This window comes from Macaca nemestrina, chromosome 11, assembly GCF_043159975.1.
Source record: "Macaca nemestrina isolate mMacNem1 chromosome 11, mMacNem.hap1, whole genome shotgun sequence".
Classification (NCBI taxonomy): domain Eukaryota; kingdom Metazoa; phylum Chordata; class Mammalia; order Primates; family Cercopithecidae; genus Macaca; species Macaca nemestrina.
This window is the reverse complement of record NC_092135.1, coordinates 113,154,478-113,172,267: the sequence shown is the minus strand read 5'-3', so window position 1 is coordinate 113,172,267 and position 17,790 is coordinate 113,154,478. Positions and strand designations below refer to the sequence as shown.

Here is a 17,790-nt window from a genome sequence, read left to right as displayed (position 1 = left end):
GTGGGACCTGGTCAACATAGTTATTCCCCCAAAATCGAAACATTCAACTTTAGGTTAAAGACGGATACTTTCCCTAGTATATCTAATGATGGGCTGAGGCTCAGAGCTTTGCAGCTAAGCTATGGCCTTATTGATTTAAATCATTTTAATGACACTTTAATATTAAAGAGCCACTGGGCCCAGTGTCTGTGAAATGCTCTCTGTGCCTTGCCTCGGCTAGAGCAGACACTGTGTGCAGGAAAGAAGACAAGAGAATGTAGGACAAGTCCTACTGGCCTGACAAGGGTCCCACCCCCTAATTCCTGTGACGCATCCAGTGCAGGTGACATGCTCTCTAAGGTGTGGATAGGCAATTAATTTCATGGAGAGTAGGAGGTGTGGGTTCAGCTGCCGCTTTTTTTTTTTCTTTTAGGCATTATCTGAATGATCCTCATTCTCTCTTGAGTCTGGACTTCGTGCAACAAGCAGCACCTGGATATTATTTTAAAATAAGCATAAGCCACCCAAAGATACTGATCTGGGTCCTTCTTTTGGAAGAAGCGTTGATTGAGAAGTGCCTCTTGGTTAAGGATTAGCCACAGGGAAAAATCCAGCAGAAACAGAAGAACCGTGGGTTTCTTACCCCAGCCCTCAAGGAAGCTATGCCGTGAAAGGGGTACTGATACACTGATATACAGCAAGTTGGACGGGGCATCAATTCTTCATTTGTGGAGTGGAGAAAAGAAGAGGAGATCTCTCATTTGGGGTGTTTGAAGGATGGCTTCCCAGTTTCATCAGCTTCGGATCCTGGTCTGGAAAAATTGGCTAGGTGTAAAAAGGCAGCCGGTGAGTTAAAAAAAAAAAAAAAGTGTGGAAGTGTGGGTCATGGGGCAATAAGCCAGGTAATCCTAAAAGGTGAGGTTAATGAGAAGTAAAAACAGAAGAGTTTAAAGGCATTTTCCAAAGCAGGAAGTAATATATTTAGAATTCATCCCCCTATCTGTCTTATAGCTAATGGAGCTAGTCTTAACATGCCCCAAAAAGCAGGCTTTTGATTTCAGTAAATTAAAAGAGTAAATCAGGACATGCCCTGGGTGAAAAAAAGAACATGACTTGTTACTGGCTGAACTGGAACATTGAATTCTGGGTTCAAGCCAAAAGGCTTCCAGAATTTTTCTTAACGAATTTAGTTAAAAATGGGATAGAGGAAAGAAGAGTATTATTTGAAATGTACAATAAATGGGAAGAAATATATTGGAAAACCAAAAGCCATAGAAAGTTTGATTGAAAGGTAAAATACAGAACAGAAATAGTTTGAAGGCTATTCATATAGAAAAGCTACTGAGAAATTTTAGTATCTGAAAATCATTTACTGGGAATGCCAAACAAAAGTATGTGTATGTGCCATGTTTTAAGAATATCGTTGCATCACTTAGCTTTACTACTACAATCTGTCTTCTCTTGCTCATTGCAACATCTTTTTTGTACTCTTACATTAATGTTTGCATTCTAATTACAAAGTTAACTATTAGATCCTCATCAGATGGCTCCCAGGATGATTGAGAATGGAACTGGTTTCTGGGAATTGTTATATATTCAAAAGAATGTTTGAAAATCAGGGCAATCCTAAAAGGTATTCAATATACTTTATTTTAAAGTGGTAATTCCCAGTCTTGAATGAGTAATGTACATATTATGCAAATAATATGCATCACAGAAACCAGCATTTTATCTATGCACCTTATCTCACTCTAGGCTTGCTTGGTGTGCCTGACACTTTACTTTAGTGTTTTGATGTGTTTAGTAAGAGGAGGACGTAGGTGTTCACTTACCCTTCTGAATTTTGTGGGTAGGGTTTTAAAATCCTAAGGCATGTGATTGCATGGGTGTGGGGTTTGAATATAAAATTATAAACTCATTGAATTTTTTATTTGTTTTTAATTGGAAAAAAAACACAGAAGAAAAACTCCCCATAATTATCACGTGGTTGATTCTGTGTGGCATTAGCAGGGAAAGGATCCTGGGTGTGTGGATGAGGTCAGAGGATGTGAGTTGGGGCCTCTGCCACTGCTCCTCATGTAACTTAAGTAGCTGAAGACAGTTTCTCTAAGCACTGGTTTTCCCACCATGATGTGGCATGATGAGTTAGATGTGACATGATTAGTTACATGTGCCATGAAGCCTGCCACATCTAACTGATATTGGGGGAAGTACCAAATGTGCTAATGTATTTCAAAGTGCTTTATAATGGTGACACGCTTAGCAAATAGATTAGTGAGGGATTTGAAGCAATGTGTGTCAGATTTTATGCAGATTAATAATGAAAGGAAATTCAGGAGAAGATACTGTGGGTAAAAGGAAGAAATCCACATACAGTAAAGTTTGTAAGTGATAAAAATTCAATAGCTAAAAACAAAAACACGGAGGAACTAAAATCTGTATGTGTTATTGTCAGTAACCTGAATGCTGAGGTCTGTTTCTTTTACAACTCTATTTTGTGTAAAAAAAGTTATAGGAAAAAAAATCCACCCAAATCTCAGGTGAATATGTTTGTTTTTCGTTGAGAAATTTTATCTTTAGAAATTTTAATGACAAGTCTTTTTCCTCATTTTGAAAGTAGTAGGTATATCAATTTTCTCCTTTAGGGTTTCTCTTCATTCTAGTCAGTGTTTGCTGGACATAGTGAAATATTTAGGGGAGATGCAAGTCAGATATATTAAAAGTTTTTCAAGCATGACATCTTGCATTATTCCCATATAGTCAAAACCCCTAAATAAACTCTGGTAACTATATTTTTCCTAGGGAGGGAGAATACATGAGCCGTTAGTTCATTTTGGGACAGGCAATGATTCAGATCTTAAGTGCACCTTAAACAAATGGAAACCAGGACAGATAAGTCTTCGTGGTAGAGCGAGGTCAGAAAAAGTCCAAAATTTGGGACAGTACAGAAGGCCAACCTGAATCTATTATACCCAACCAGAGGGAAAAGAGAGACCTGTAGAAGATGGTGATGCAAAAGGAAAAGGAAGGACAATTCCAAGTGGAGGGTGAAAGGGCAAGGAAAGATAAATTTCCTTCACAGTTTCGCCTAGCATCAGCTCTGTCTCTCCATATTGGGAAAAATACTTGAAGACACATGTGGGAAGGAGATATGTGTGATAGCATTATGCTTAAAAAGGAAGAGAGGAATAAGAGGTTGGAAAGTTGGAATTAAAGATCTAAAGGGGGATAAAATGAAAAAAATTATATAACAGCAAATTAGAAGACAGACAAAATGTGAAACGAAGGTACATGTGAATTTGAGAAGCGTGTTTTTGTAGGAATTAGACTTGGTTATCCATCAAATAATAATTTAAAACGCAAGCATTTATATTTCTATACTCATAATCATTCTAAAAATTATACTTTCAAAATATACTTTTACTCACAGAAAAACAGAAATTAAGCTATGGACACAGGAAATGTATAGTCCTTACTTAACGGTAAAAAAAATGGAAGCATCACCACCATGACAACTTTGCCTAATTTTTGTTAGAAATTCCATCACAAAGCAAGGTGGTAGGAAGAACAATTCAAAAGGGAAGAAGTTAAGAATCTATTAATAGAGAAACAAATGACACATGAAAAAAGAAAAGAAAAACAAACATATAGTAAAAATATTAAGGTAGATTGGAGATTATTGAGGAAATGTGTTGATTATAAAAGTATATGCTGGGGCTGGGCACAGCGTCTCATGCCTGTAATCCCAGCACTTTGGGAGGCCGAAGCAGGTGGATTACTTAAGGTTAGGAGTTCAAGACCAGCCTGGCCAATATGGCAAAACTCTACTAAAAAGATACAAAAATTAGCTGGGCATGATGGCACACACCTGTAATCCCAGCTACTTGGGAGGCTGAGGCAGGAGAATCACTTGAACCTGGGAGGTGGAGGTTGCAGTGAGCCAAGATCATGCCACTGCACTCCAGCTTGGGTAACAGAGTGAGACTCTGTCTCAAAAAAGAAAAATAAATAAAATTTTTTTAAAAAGTATATGCTGGCCAGGTGCAGTGGCTTATGCCTGTAATCCTTTGAGAGGCCAAGGTAGGTGGATGACTTGAGCCTAGGAGTTCGAAACCAGCTTGGGCAATATGGTGAACCCTGTTTCTATTTAAAAATACAAAAAATTAGCTGGGCATGGTGGTGCATGCCTGTATTCCAAGCTACTTGGGAGGCTGAGGTGGGAGGATTACCTGAGCCTGGGAGCTGGGAGTTCAAGGCTACAGTGAGCCTAGATTGAGCCACTGTACTCCAGCCTGGGCAAAAAAGTTTGACACTCTCTCTCTCTCTCTCTCTCTCTCTCTCTCTCTCTCTATATATATATATATATATATATATATATATGTGTGTGTGTGTGTGTGTATGTGTATGTGTGTATATATGTGTATATATATATGCTAAAATAGAAAATGAGAAGAGAATTACAAACAGCTATACAATCTGAGAAACAGGATAAGAATAGCATAAGCTAAATATTTAGTTTGGCTATAAAAAAAGGGAATCTTTAATTTTGGTGGTGACTTCCCTCAAAATTATTCTTGGAGTAAATGTCTCTCTCTTTTCCTTGTAAAGTAAGATATCAGAATTCTGGAATATTGGGACATATATAACTGACTTAATTTTACAGGGTCCTAGAATGCTCAAGGGACTTGTCCAAGGTCACACAGCAATTTAAGGTTCAAAGGCAGATTTATCCAAGCATGAATTTATTCTTTCCATTACTTCCTGATGCTTCTCTGTTGCTCCCAAGTTGAGTTTTTTCCCTAACATTCTCTGATCCCTACTTAACAATTAGCCCACCAAAGAACAGATCATATCTGGTAAGGAGGCCTTAGAAATTGATGATATTTAATATTTGTGGTAATATCAATTCTCAATTGTATTGCCAAAAAATGAATATTAAAGGAAAATAAAGAAAAATACACTAAGTACTAACAGAAATGTTAGGTAATAGAGAAAGCCAACCAGGTGTAGTTGCTAACCTGCTGGGCTTGTAATTTAACTTTAAAAATAATGAAATAGCCGGGCGCGGTGGCTCAAGCCTGTAATCCCAGTACTTTGGGAGGCCGAGGCGGGTGGATCACGAGGTCAGGAGATCGAGACCATCCCTGGCTAACATGGTGAAACCCCGTCTCTACTAAAAATACAAAAAACTAGCCGGGCGTGGTGGCGGGCACCTGTAGTCCCAGCTACTCGGAGGCTCAGGCAGGAGAATGGCGTGAACCCAGGAGGCGGAGCTTGCAGTGAGCCGAGATCGCGCCACTGCACCCCAGCCTGGGTGACACAGCGAGACTCCGTCTCAAAAAAAAAAGAGAAAAAAAAATAATAATAATGAAATAATGAAGAAATACTCCAGCAGAGATGGTTAGCAATAGGAAGGCTTACCTAATGAGATGCTAGTTAATGACAGGAAAGAGCCCTGGGACAGCAAAGAGATTGCAGGCTGAAAGATTAGATAATATTAGAGTTTATCTTCCATTAAGATGACAAAGTCTATGAGAAATATGAGATTATGTAAAGTGACCAAACCTACACATTTTTGGAATTCTTGATAGAGAAGGAGAAAAAGTAAACAACTTGAAAAACATATTTTAGAGAATAATTTAAGAAAATTTCCCTAATCTTGCTTGAGTGGTAGACATCCAGATATTACTAGACATTCAGATAAATTTAGAGAATACTTGTGAGAGTTTATGCAAGCCAAACATTGCCAACTCATATAGTCACCAGACCCTCCGAAGTCCATACTAAAAAAAAAAAAAAAAAATTAAAGCCAGTTACAGAGAAGAGTCAAAGCACCTACAAAGGACAACTGATTAGACTAACAGTGGACTTCTCAGCAGAAGCCCTATAACAGAAAAGATGAGGATCTATTTTTAGCCTCCTTAAAGAAGAAGAAATGCCAGCTGAAATTTTATATCCTGCCAAACTGAGTTTCATAAATGAAGGAGAAAGTCTTTCCCAGACAAGAAAACACTAAGAGAATTTGTCATCATTAGCCTGGTCCTACAAGAAATTTTCAAAGGATTTCTAAATATAGAAACAAAAGGACAACACAGAAAAAGATACATAAGTATAAAGTTCACAGATCTTGTAAAGCAGCTGCACAATAGAAACTTCAAAAGAACTAGCTAACAATGTTACATCAAGAACAAAATCTCACATATCAACATTAACTTTTAACATAAATGCCTCAATGCCCTGCTTAAAAGATATAGAGTGGCAAATAGGATTTCAAAAAAGACACAGCCATCTTCTGTCTACAAGAGACTCACCTACTGACTAAAGATGCATTCAGACTCAAAGTAAAAAGGTAGAAAAAGATATATCACACAAATGGAAAAGTAAAGCAAACAGGAATAGCCATTCTCATATCAGATAAACAGACATTAAACCAACAACAGTTAAAAAAAGACAAATACATTGTGTAATGATAAAAGGTTCAGTACAACAAGAAGATTTAACTATCCTGAGTATATATGAACCTAATACTGAAGCACCCAGCTTTGTAAAATAAATACTACTAGACCTAGGAAAACAGATTAGTAGCAATACACTAATAGTGGTGGACTTCAACACCCCACTGACATTACTAGACAGATAATCAAGGCAGAAAATCAACAAGGAAACTCTGGACTTACATTGGACTATAGAGCAAAAGGACTTAATAGACATTTATAGAACATTATACCCAACAATTGCAGAATATACATTCTTCTCATCTGTGCATGAAACATTCCCCAAAATTAACTGTATGCTTGTCTGTAAGCGATGTCTCAATAAATTCAAAAAAAATTGAAATCATATCAAGTATCTTCTTGGACCACAGTGGAATAAGATTGGAAATCAATACTAAGGAGAAACTTTCAAAACTATACAAGTACATGGAAACTAAACAACTTTCTCCTGAACAACATTTGTGTAAATAATAAAATAATGGCAGAAATTAAAAAAAATCTCTCAAATAAAAATAAAGACACAGCATACCAAAACTCCGAGGATATAGCAAAAGCAGTGCTAAGAGGAAAGTTTATAGCATTAAATGCTTACATCAAAAAGATAGAAAGATCTCAAATTAACAATTTAACATCATACTTGAAGGTACCAGAAAAACAAGAGCAAAATAAAATAAAAGCTATCAGAAGAAAAGAATAACACAGATCACAGCAAAAATAAATGAGATTGAGGCCAAAAAAAAAAAAAAAAAAGAAAGGATCAATGAATGAAAAGCTGATCCTTTGAAAGGCTAAACAAAATGGACAGACCACCAGCTAGACTAAGGAAAACAGAAAGATTCAAATAAGTACTAGAAATGATAAGATGACATCACAACCGTTACCAGAGAAATAGAAAAGATCATCAAAGACTACTATGAATACCTCTATTCACACAAACTAGAAAACCTAAAGAAGATGAATACATTCCTGGAAACATACAACCCCCAAGATTGAACCAGGAAGAAATAGAAACCCTGAACAGACCAATAACAAGTAATGAAATTAAATCAATAATAATTTTTAAAAAATCTCCCAATAAAAAAAGCCCAGGACAAGATGGATTCATGGCCAAATTTTACCAGAGGTACAAAGAAGAGGTGGTACCAGTCTTGGTGAAACTATTCCAAAAGAAATCAAAGAGGAGGGCTCCCTTCCCATCTCATTCTATGAATCCAGTATCACCATGATTATCAAAATCAGGCAAGAACACAACAACAACAAAAAAGAAAACTACAGGCCAATATTTCTGCTGAACATAGATGCAAAAATCCTCAACAAAATACTAGTAAACTACAACAGCACATGAAAAAATAATTCACCATGATCAGGGAAGCAAGGATGGCTCAACATACACAAATCAATAAACATGATCCACCACGTAATCAAAACCAAGCACAAAGACCATATGATCATCTCAATAGATGCAGAAAAAGCATTCCATAAAAATCCAACATCCTTTCATGATTAATAAAAAAAAAAACCCTCAGCAGACTAGGCATAAATGAAAAGCAAATGCAACAAAGCAAAATTAGACAAATGTGACTTAATCAAACCAAAATGTTTCTGCAGAATAATCAACAGGATAAACAGGTAATCAACAAGATAAACAGACAACCTACAGAATGGGCGAAATTATTTACCAATTATGCCTCTGAAATGAATAATATCTAGAATCTATAAAGAACCCAAACAAATCAACAGAAAGAAAATGAACAACCCCATTAAAAACTGGGCAAAGGATATGAGCAGATATTTCTCAAAAGAAGAAATACAAGTGGTCAACCAACACATGAAAAAATTCTCAATATCATGAATCACAAGAGAAATGTAAATTTAAACACACTGAGATGCCACCTTACAACAGTCAGAATGGCTATTACTTAAAAGTCAATGTGGAGCCCGCGGCAACTCCTGCTGTCACTGGACACAGATCAGGCAGCACCAGGGACATGACCTTGAGACCTGAGATCAGACACAGACCTTCTGAAGGAAGTGGAGTGCTCCTAAAGGATCCAAGAGACCCCTCCAAAACTGTGAGTACCCTAATTGCGGAAGTGGAAAGGGAGACTCTCCTCTCCCGATTACACACCCCCACAGGAGAAGCTGAAGGCACTGGTATCCACAGCAGAGAGACCATAGACAGTTCACATCCCAGGACTCTGTGCAGACAACCCACAGTACTAGTCCAGAGCCAGGTAGACTAGCTGGGTTGCTAGACCCAGAAGAGAGACAGCAATCACTGCTCTTGGCTCACAGGAAGCCACCTCCACAGGAAAAGAGGGGAGAGTACTGCATCAAGGGAACACCCCATGGGACAAAAAATCTGAACAACAGCCTTCAGACAGAGACCTTCCCTCTGACCAAGCCTACCCAAATGAGAAGGAAACAGAAAACCAGTGCTGATAATATGACCAAAGAAGGCTCTTCAGCACCCACAGAAAATCACACTAGTTCACCAGCAATGGATCCAAAAAAAGAAGAAATCTCAGATTTACCTGAAAAAGAATTCAGGAGGTTAGTTATTAAGCTAATCAGGGAGGGACCAGAGAAAGGCGAAGCCCAGTGCAAGGGAATCCAAAACCTGATACAAGAAGTGAAGGGAGAAATATTCAAGGAAATAGATAGCTTAAAGAAAAAAAAAAACAAATAAAAAATTATGAAACTTTGGACAAACTTTTAGAAATGCAAAATGCTCTGGAAAGCCTCAGCAATAGAATTGAATAAGTAGAAGAAAGAAATTTAGAGCTCAAAGACAAGGTCTTAGAATTAATTCAGTCCAACAGAGACAAAGAAAAAGAAGAAGAAAACATCAACAAAACTTCCAAGAAGTCTAAAATTATGTTAAATGATCAAACCTAAGAATAACTGGTGTTCCTAAGGAAGAAGAGAATTCTAGAAGCTTGGAAAACACGTTTGCGGGAATAATCGAGGACCACTTCCCCGGCCTTGCTAGAGACCTAGACATCCAAATACAAGAAGCACAAAGAACACCCAGGAAATTCGTTGCAAAAAGATCTTTGCCTAGGCACATTGTCCTCAGGTTATCCAAAGTTAAGATGAAGGAAAGAATCTTAAGAGCTGTGAGGCAGAAGCACCAGGTAACCTATAAAGGAAAACTTATCGGATTAACAGCAGATTTCTCAGCAGAAACCCTATAAGCTAGAAGGGATTGGGGCCCTATCTTTAGCCTCCTCAAATAAAGCAATTATCATTCAAGAATTTTGTATCCAGCAAAACTAAGCCTTATATATGGAGAAAAGATATAGTCCTTTTCAGACAAATGCTGAGATAATTCGCCATTACCAAACCACCACTACAAGAACTGCCAAAAGGAGCTCTAGATCTTAAATCCTGGAACCACGTCAAAACAGAACCTCTTTAAAGAATAAATCACACAGGACCTATAAAACAAATATACAAGTTAAAAAGCAAAAGCAAAATAAGGTACACAGGAAACAAAGAGCATGATGAATTTAATGGTACCTCACATTTCAATACCAACACTGAATGTAAATGGGCTAAATGATCCACTTAAAATATACAGAACCACAGAATGGATAACAACTCACCAACCATCTGCTGCCTTCAGGAGACTCATCTAGCACAAAAGGACTCACATAAAGTAAAGGGGGGAAAAAGGCATTTCATGCAAATGGACACCAAAAGCAAGCAGGGGTAGCTATTCTTGCATCACACAAAACAAAGTTTAAAGCAACAGCAGTTAGAAGAGACAAAGAGGGACATTATATAATGGTAAAAGGCCTTGTCCAAGAGGAAAGCCTCACATTCCTAAACATATAGGCACCTAACACTGGAGTTCCCAAATTTATAAAACAATTACTAGTAGACCTAAGAAATGAGATAGACAACAACATAGTAATAGTGGGGGGACTTCAGTACTCCACTGACAGCATTAGAAACGTCATCAAGACAGAAAGTCAACAAAGAAACATTGGATTAAACTATACCTTGGAACAAATGGACTTAACAGATCTATACAGAACATTTCATCCAACAACCACTGAATACACATTCTGTTCAACTGTGCATGGAACTATCTTCAAGATAGTCCATGTGATAGGCCATAAAACAAGCATCAGTAAATTTAAGAAAATTGAAACTATATCAAGCACTTTCTCAGACCACAGTGGAATTAAACTGGAAATGAACTCCAAAAGGAACCTTCACAACCATGCAAACACATGGAACTTAAATAACTTGCTCCTGGATGAACATTGGGTCAAAAACAAAATCAATATGGAAATTTCAAAATTCTTCGAACTCAACAACAGTAATGACACAAGCTATGAAAACTTCTGGGATACAGCAAAGGCAGTGCTAACAGGAAAGTTCATAGCCCGAAATGCCTGCATCAATAAGACCCAAAGACCACAAACTGACACTCTAAGGTCACACCTCAAGGAACTAGAGAAAGAAGGACAAACCAAACCCAAACCCAACAGAAGAAAGGAAATAACCAAGATCAGAGCAGAACTAAATGATATTGAAACAAAAAAAGTTACAAAAGATAAATGAGACAAAAAGCTGGTTCTTTGAAAAGATAAATAAAATAGACCACTGGCAAGACTGACCAAGAAAAGAAGAGAGAAAATCCAAGTAGCTTCACTAAGAAACAAAACAAGAGATAATACAGCTGACACCATGGAAATGCACAAGATCATTCAAGGCTACTATGAACACCTTTCTGCATATAAACTAGAAAACCTAGAAGAGATGGAGAAATTCCTAGAAAAATACAACCCTCCTAGATTAAATCAGGAAGAATTAGATACCCTGAACAGACCAATAACAAGCAGGGAGATTGAAATGGTAATTAAAACATTACCAACAGAAAAAAAGCCCAGGACCAAACAGATTCACAGCAGAATTCTACCACAAATTCAAAGAAGAATTGGTACCAATCCTTTTGACACTATTCCACAAGATAGAGAAAGAAGGAACCCCCACCCCCTAATTCATTCTATGAAGTCAGCATCACCCTAATACCAAAACCAGGAAAGGACATAAGCAAAAAACAAAACTACAGACCAATATCCTTGATGAACATAGATGCTAAAATCCTTAACAAAATACTTACTAACCGAATCCAACAACATATCAAAAAGATAATCCACCATGATCAGGTGGGTTTCATACCAGGGATGCAGGGATGGTTTAACATATGCAAGTCAATAAATGTGATATACCACATAAACAATTAAAAACAAAAATCACATGATCATCTTAATAGATGCAGAAAAAACATTTGACAAAATCCAGTGTTCCTTTATGATGAAAACTCTTGGCAAAATCGGTGTACAAAGGACATAGCTTAATGTAATAAAAGCCACCTATGACAAACCCACAGCCAACATAATGCTGAATGGGGAAAAGCTGAAAGCATTCCCTCTGAGAACTGGAACAAGACAAGGATGCCCACTCTCACCACTTCTCTTCAACATGGTACTGGAAGTCCTAGCCAGAGCAATCAGACAAGAGTAAGAAATAAACACCATCCAAATCAGTACAGAGGAATTCAAACTGTCACTGTTTGCTGACGATAGGATTGTTTACCTTGAAAACCCTAAGGACTCCTCCAGAAAGCTCCCAGAACTGATAAAAGAATTCAGCAAAATTTCCGGATAGAAGATTAACGAACACAAATCAGTAGCTCTTCTCTACACCAACAGTGACCAAACAGAGAACCAAATCAAGAACTCAGCCCCTTTTACAATAGCTGTAAAAAAATAAAATATGTAGGAATATACCTAACAAAGGACTCAAAAGCCCTCTGCAAGGAAAACTAGGAAACACTGCTGAAAGAAATCACAGACAATGCAAACAAATGGAAACACATCCCATGCTCATGGATGGGTAGAATCAATATTGTGAAAATGACCATACTGCCAAAAGCAATCTACACATTCAATGCAGTCCCCATCAAAATACCACCATCATTCTTCACAAAGTTAGAAAAAAGTGTTTCTAAAATTCATATGGAACCAAAAAGCCCACATAGCCAAAGCAAGACTAAGCAAAAAGAACAAATTCTGGAGGCTTCACACTACCTGATTTCAAACTCTACTATAAGGCCATAGTCACCAAAACAGCATGGTACTGGTATAAAAATATGCACATAGACCAATGGAACAGAATAGAGAACCCAGAAATAAGCCCAAATACTTACAGCCAACTGATTTTCCACAAAGCAAACAAAATCATAAAGTGGGGAAATGGCACCCTTTTCAACAAATGGTGCTGGGATAATTGGCTAGCCACATGTAGGAGAATGAAACTGGATCCTCATCTCACTTTATACAAAAATCAACTCAAGATACATTAAGGACTTAAACCTAAGAACTGAAAGTATAAAAATTCTAGAAGATAACATTGGAAAAATCCTTCTAGATGTTGGCTTAGGCAAGGATTTCATGACCAAGAACCTAAAAGCAAATGCAATAAAAACAAAGATAAATAGCTGAAACCTAATTAAACTAAAGAGCTTTTGCAAGGCACAAGGAACAGTCAGCAGAATAAATAGACAACCCAGAGTGGCATAAAATCTTCACAATCTATACGTCTGACAAAGGACTAATATCCAGAATCTACAACAAACTCAAATAGATCAGTAAGAAAAAAACAATCCCATCAAAAAGTGGGCTAAGGACATGAACAGACAATTCTCAAAAGAAGATATACAAATGGCCAACAAACATATGAAAAAATGCTCAGCATCACTAATGATCAGGGAAACAAAAATCAAAACCACAATGTGATACCGCTTCACTCCTGCAAGAATGGCCATAATCAAAAAGTCAAAAAAGAATAGACATTGGCGTGGATGAGATGAACAGGGAACACTTCTACACTGCTGGTGGGAATGTAAACTAGTACAGCCACTATTGAAAACAGTGTGGAAATTCCTTAAAGAACTAAAAGTAGAACTACCATTTGATTCAGCAATCCCACTACTGGATATCTACCCAGAGGAAAATAAGTCATTATTTGAAAAAGGTACTTGCACACACATGTTTGTAGCAGCACAATTCACAATTGCAAAATTGTGGAAGCAACCCAAATGCCCATCAATCGACAAGTGGATAAAGAAACTGTGGTGTATATATGTGTGTGTGTGTGTATATATATATATGTGTATATATATGTGTGTGTGTGTATATATATATGATGGAATACTACACAGCCATAAAAAGGAATGAATGAACAGCATTTGCAGTGACTTGGATAAGATTGGAGACTATTATTCTAAGTGAAGTAACTCAGGAATGGAAAACCAAACATTGTTTGTTCTCACTAATATGTGGGAGCTAAGGTATGAGGACACAAAGGCATAAGAATGATACAATGGACTTTTGAGGCTTGGGGGGAAGAATGAGAGGGGGACGAGGGATAGAAAAGTACAAATGTGGTGCATTGTATACTGCTTGGGTGCTAGATGCCCTAAAATCTCACAAATTACCACTAAAGAACTTATGTCACCAAATAATACTTGTACCCCAATATCTTATGGAAAAAAAAGAAGAAAAAAAGGGAAAACCAGAAAAGCCAAAAAATAACAGATGTTGGCATGGATGCAGAGAAAAGAAAACATTCATACACTGTTGATGAAAATGTAAATTAGTTCAGACTATGGAAAACAGTATAGAAATATCTCAAGGAATTGAAAATAAAGCTACCATTTGAATCAGCAGTCTCACTACTGGGTATCTACCCAAAGGACACATGCACTCATATGTTTATTGCAATGCTACTTATAATAGTAAAGTCATGGAAACAATCTAAGTGTCCACCAACAGTTGATTGGATAAAGAAAATGTGGCAGGCCAGGTGCAGTGGCTCACACCTGTAATCCCAGCACTTTGGGAAGCTGAGGCGGGCAGATCACTTGAGGTCAGGAGTTTGAGACCAGCCTGACCAACATGGTGAAACCCCGTATCTACGCAAAATACAAAGTTAGCTGGGTGTGGTGGCAGACACCTACAATCCCAGCTACTCGTGAGGCTGAGGCAGTGAATCACTGGACCCAGGAGGTGGAGGTTACAGTGAACTGAGATTGCACCACTGCACCCCAGCCTGGGCAACAGAGCAAAATTCCATCTTAAAAAAGAGAAAAAGAAAAGAAAAGAAAATGTGGTATATAAGCACCGTCGAATACTACACAGCCATAAAAAAGAATGAAATCATGTCCTTTGCAACAGCATGGATGGAGCTGGAGGCCGTTATCCTAAGTGAACTAACATAGAAGCAGAAAATCACATATCATGTGTTCTCACTTATAAGTGGAAACTAAACAAATGCTACACATGGGCATAAAGTCAGAGAAAATAGACTCTGGGAATGTCATAGTGGGGAAGGGATGATGGGTGAGAAATTACCTACTGGATACAATGTACAATATTTTGGTGATGGGCACACTAGAAGCCTAGTCCTCACCATTACATATGTAATACCCATGTAACCAACAAGCACATGTACCCCCAAATCTCAAATTTTAAAAAAAGAAGATAGGTCCTAAATAGGCATATCAAGGAGTGACTTCAGATTTCAACAGAGGTGGGATCTAATTCCAGCCTTCTGAACTAAACACGGGAAATTAACTTTAGTTGTTTATTTTCTGTGGTAACTGTTTCGGTAGTGGATCACACTGTAGCTCAGTTGATGACAGAACTAGCTTTTCCACTCAGACGTTGTCACAACTTGCTAAAGGCTTACATTTTGGATCAAGCTTGACATACCCTCCTGCAATCCCCACCTTGCTCATATTACTACCTTTCACAGTGACTGCAGAAAGAAGAAAACTTTGCTTCAAAATTTAAGAGCAAGTTTGTCTATGCTTTAAAATATTTTTTAAAATAAAACAAATTAGGATTAAACTGTAATTTCAAAATAATCCTAAATCAGATTGAAATAAACGGGGTCCTGCACAACTTACTCAACTATGTGGTCAGTGCTCCAGTTCCTTTTATCTCTTCTGAATTGGTATCATTTACTCCCTTAATCCCTTTTAATTGCTCGAAAATTTTAGTTCTACCTATTGATTATGGTGCCTGGCACATAGTAGAATGCAAATTTTATGAATGTAGTCAATCATTAAAAAGTAACTGAGGTGAAGAGGTTTCAGAAATGGGAGCAATAGAAGAGTTAATTGACTTAACGTCTGATAAAAATCCATTGCTTCTGTAAACACCATAAAAAATTTACCAGTCTTTAAAGTTCAAATCTATAAGTATGGATTTCACAAAACTTTCTTGATTCCAGTCTTCAGATGAGTCATTTCTTTAGATGGCAGTGAGGTACAACAGTGTATTAGTGTGTTCTCATGCTGCTAATAAAGACATACCTTAAACTGGGTAATTTATAAAGAAAGAGGTTTAATGGACTCACAGTTTCACATGGCTGGGGAGGCCTCACACTCATGGTGGAAGGCAAAGAAGGAGCAAAGATACATTTTACTTGGCAGCAGGCAAGAGCTTGTGCAGGGGAACTCCCATTTATAAAACCATCAGATCTCATGAGACTTGTTCACTATCATGAGAACAGTGCAGGAAAGACCCGCCCCCATGATTCAATTAGTTCCCCCTGGCTTCCTCCCACAACACGTGGGGATTATGGGAGCTACAGTTCAACATGAGATTTGGGTGGGGACACAGCCAAATTGTATCACCCAGAAAGACTAATTAATTGAGAACTCTGAGCCATTTTTATTTCCTCACTGGGAAACTAAGTTTGTTCATGGGAACTAAGGTTTATTTTGGGTCTTAGGTAGCAAGCTCTTACTTTGCAATGTAAACCTTGGATCCTCTTGTTATCATCAAATAACAGTCATTCTTGTCTTATAGGACAATGCTAAAAGAAAGAAATAAAAAAGGAAAAAAGAGATAGTATACTTTATATATGTAAGTTTGAGCAATTTTTATTTTCAAGTTTGCAATAAAAAGTTCTAATTCTAGGTTACAAGGAGTCCTTTAAATGACTTTCAGTGCTCTCATAGAATAATAAAAGTATAGTATTCAAATCAAAGACAGCCAGTAATCCATTTTGTAGTGGGTTAACTCTATAATTTAGTGATTAACTCTGCTAGTGTAGCCAGACTCCCTGGGTTCAAACACCAGCTCTACTGCTTAGTGGCTTCTAGAAGAAAAGCTCAAAGACAGATTTTAAGATCCTGTCTTCCCATCAGCAAGAGGAAAGGAGGTTATTATGTTAAAAGTGATAATACATGTTGTGTTTAGCAGAGCATGTTGCACAATCTAAGCTGTCAATATATATTAGCTATTATAATTTGGAGTATTGTATTGAATGCTAACGTTAATTATAACAAGACCACTTGACAACAAGAATTCATCCTGGGGAACATATTTTGTAACAGTACTTAACAGAATTGTTAACATTGCCAAGGGAAAGAGGGGATTTTGTCTTTCTTCAAATACTCATAGAATTCTCATGTGGAAGAGGAGGCCAAACTTAGACAAATAGGCAGTAGTTACGGGAAGAAATATTTCACCTTAATATAAGCAAAAATATCAGACAACATGAGTTGTCTAATGATGAAGCAGTCTCATAGTAAACTTCTAGTCACTAGAAGCATTCACATAGAGGTTGGATAACCATATGGCAGATATATTTTCCCTAAGTCTTAACGTCCCAGTCATTCTGGACTTATTTCTGTTCCTGGAATATCCCCCTCTCTTCCCCATCTGTGGATCTTCACACATATGCTTCTTCTGCTCAAAAGACTCCCACTTCTTTCTCACGCTCCATCCAACACATATTTATTTCTTGTGTTTGACCCTTTTTCATCCTTCATGTTTTAGACTCAGCTGTCTTTGATTTATCTTTCTCTTGCATTCTTTACTTCCTATGTCATATTATGCATTCCAGCTAGCTGTAATTATTTTTTTCAATTTCTATTTTAGATATGGGGAGTATGTGTGCAGGATTGTTAGATGAGTATATTGCATCCAAGTGGTGAGCATAGTACCAAATAGGTGGTTTTTCAACCCATGCCTCCATCCCTCCCTCCTCTAGTACTCTGCAGTGTCTGTTGTTCCCATGTATATGTCCATAAGTGCTCAATGTTTACTCCCACTTATAAGTGAGAATACAGAGTATTTAGTTTTCTGTTCTTACATTAACTTGCTAAGGATCATGGCTTCAGCTCCATCCATGTTTTTGCAAATGACATGATTACATGATTTCATTCTTTTTCACGGCTATGTAATATTCCATGGTGTATATGTACCACATTTTCTTTATCCAA

General features: G+C 37.4%; 1 protein-coding gene across 1 annotated transcript in view; it reads left to right on the top strand.

Annotated features, from left to right (window-relative positions):
• The first annotated feature begins 353 nt into the window (after window positions 1-353).
• Window positions 354-17,790, top strand: part of LOC105481164 (ATP binding cassette subfamily A member 12) — a 211,384-nt gene continuing 193,947 nt past the window's right edge. Inside the window, exon 1 of the mRNA XM_011740513.2 lies at window positions 354-825. Coding sequence (XP_011738815.2) covers window positions 757-825 — 69 coding nt within the window. The 5' untranslated portion in view covers window positions 354-756. The remainder of the gene's footprint in view (window positions 826-17,790) is intronic.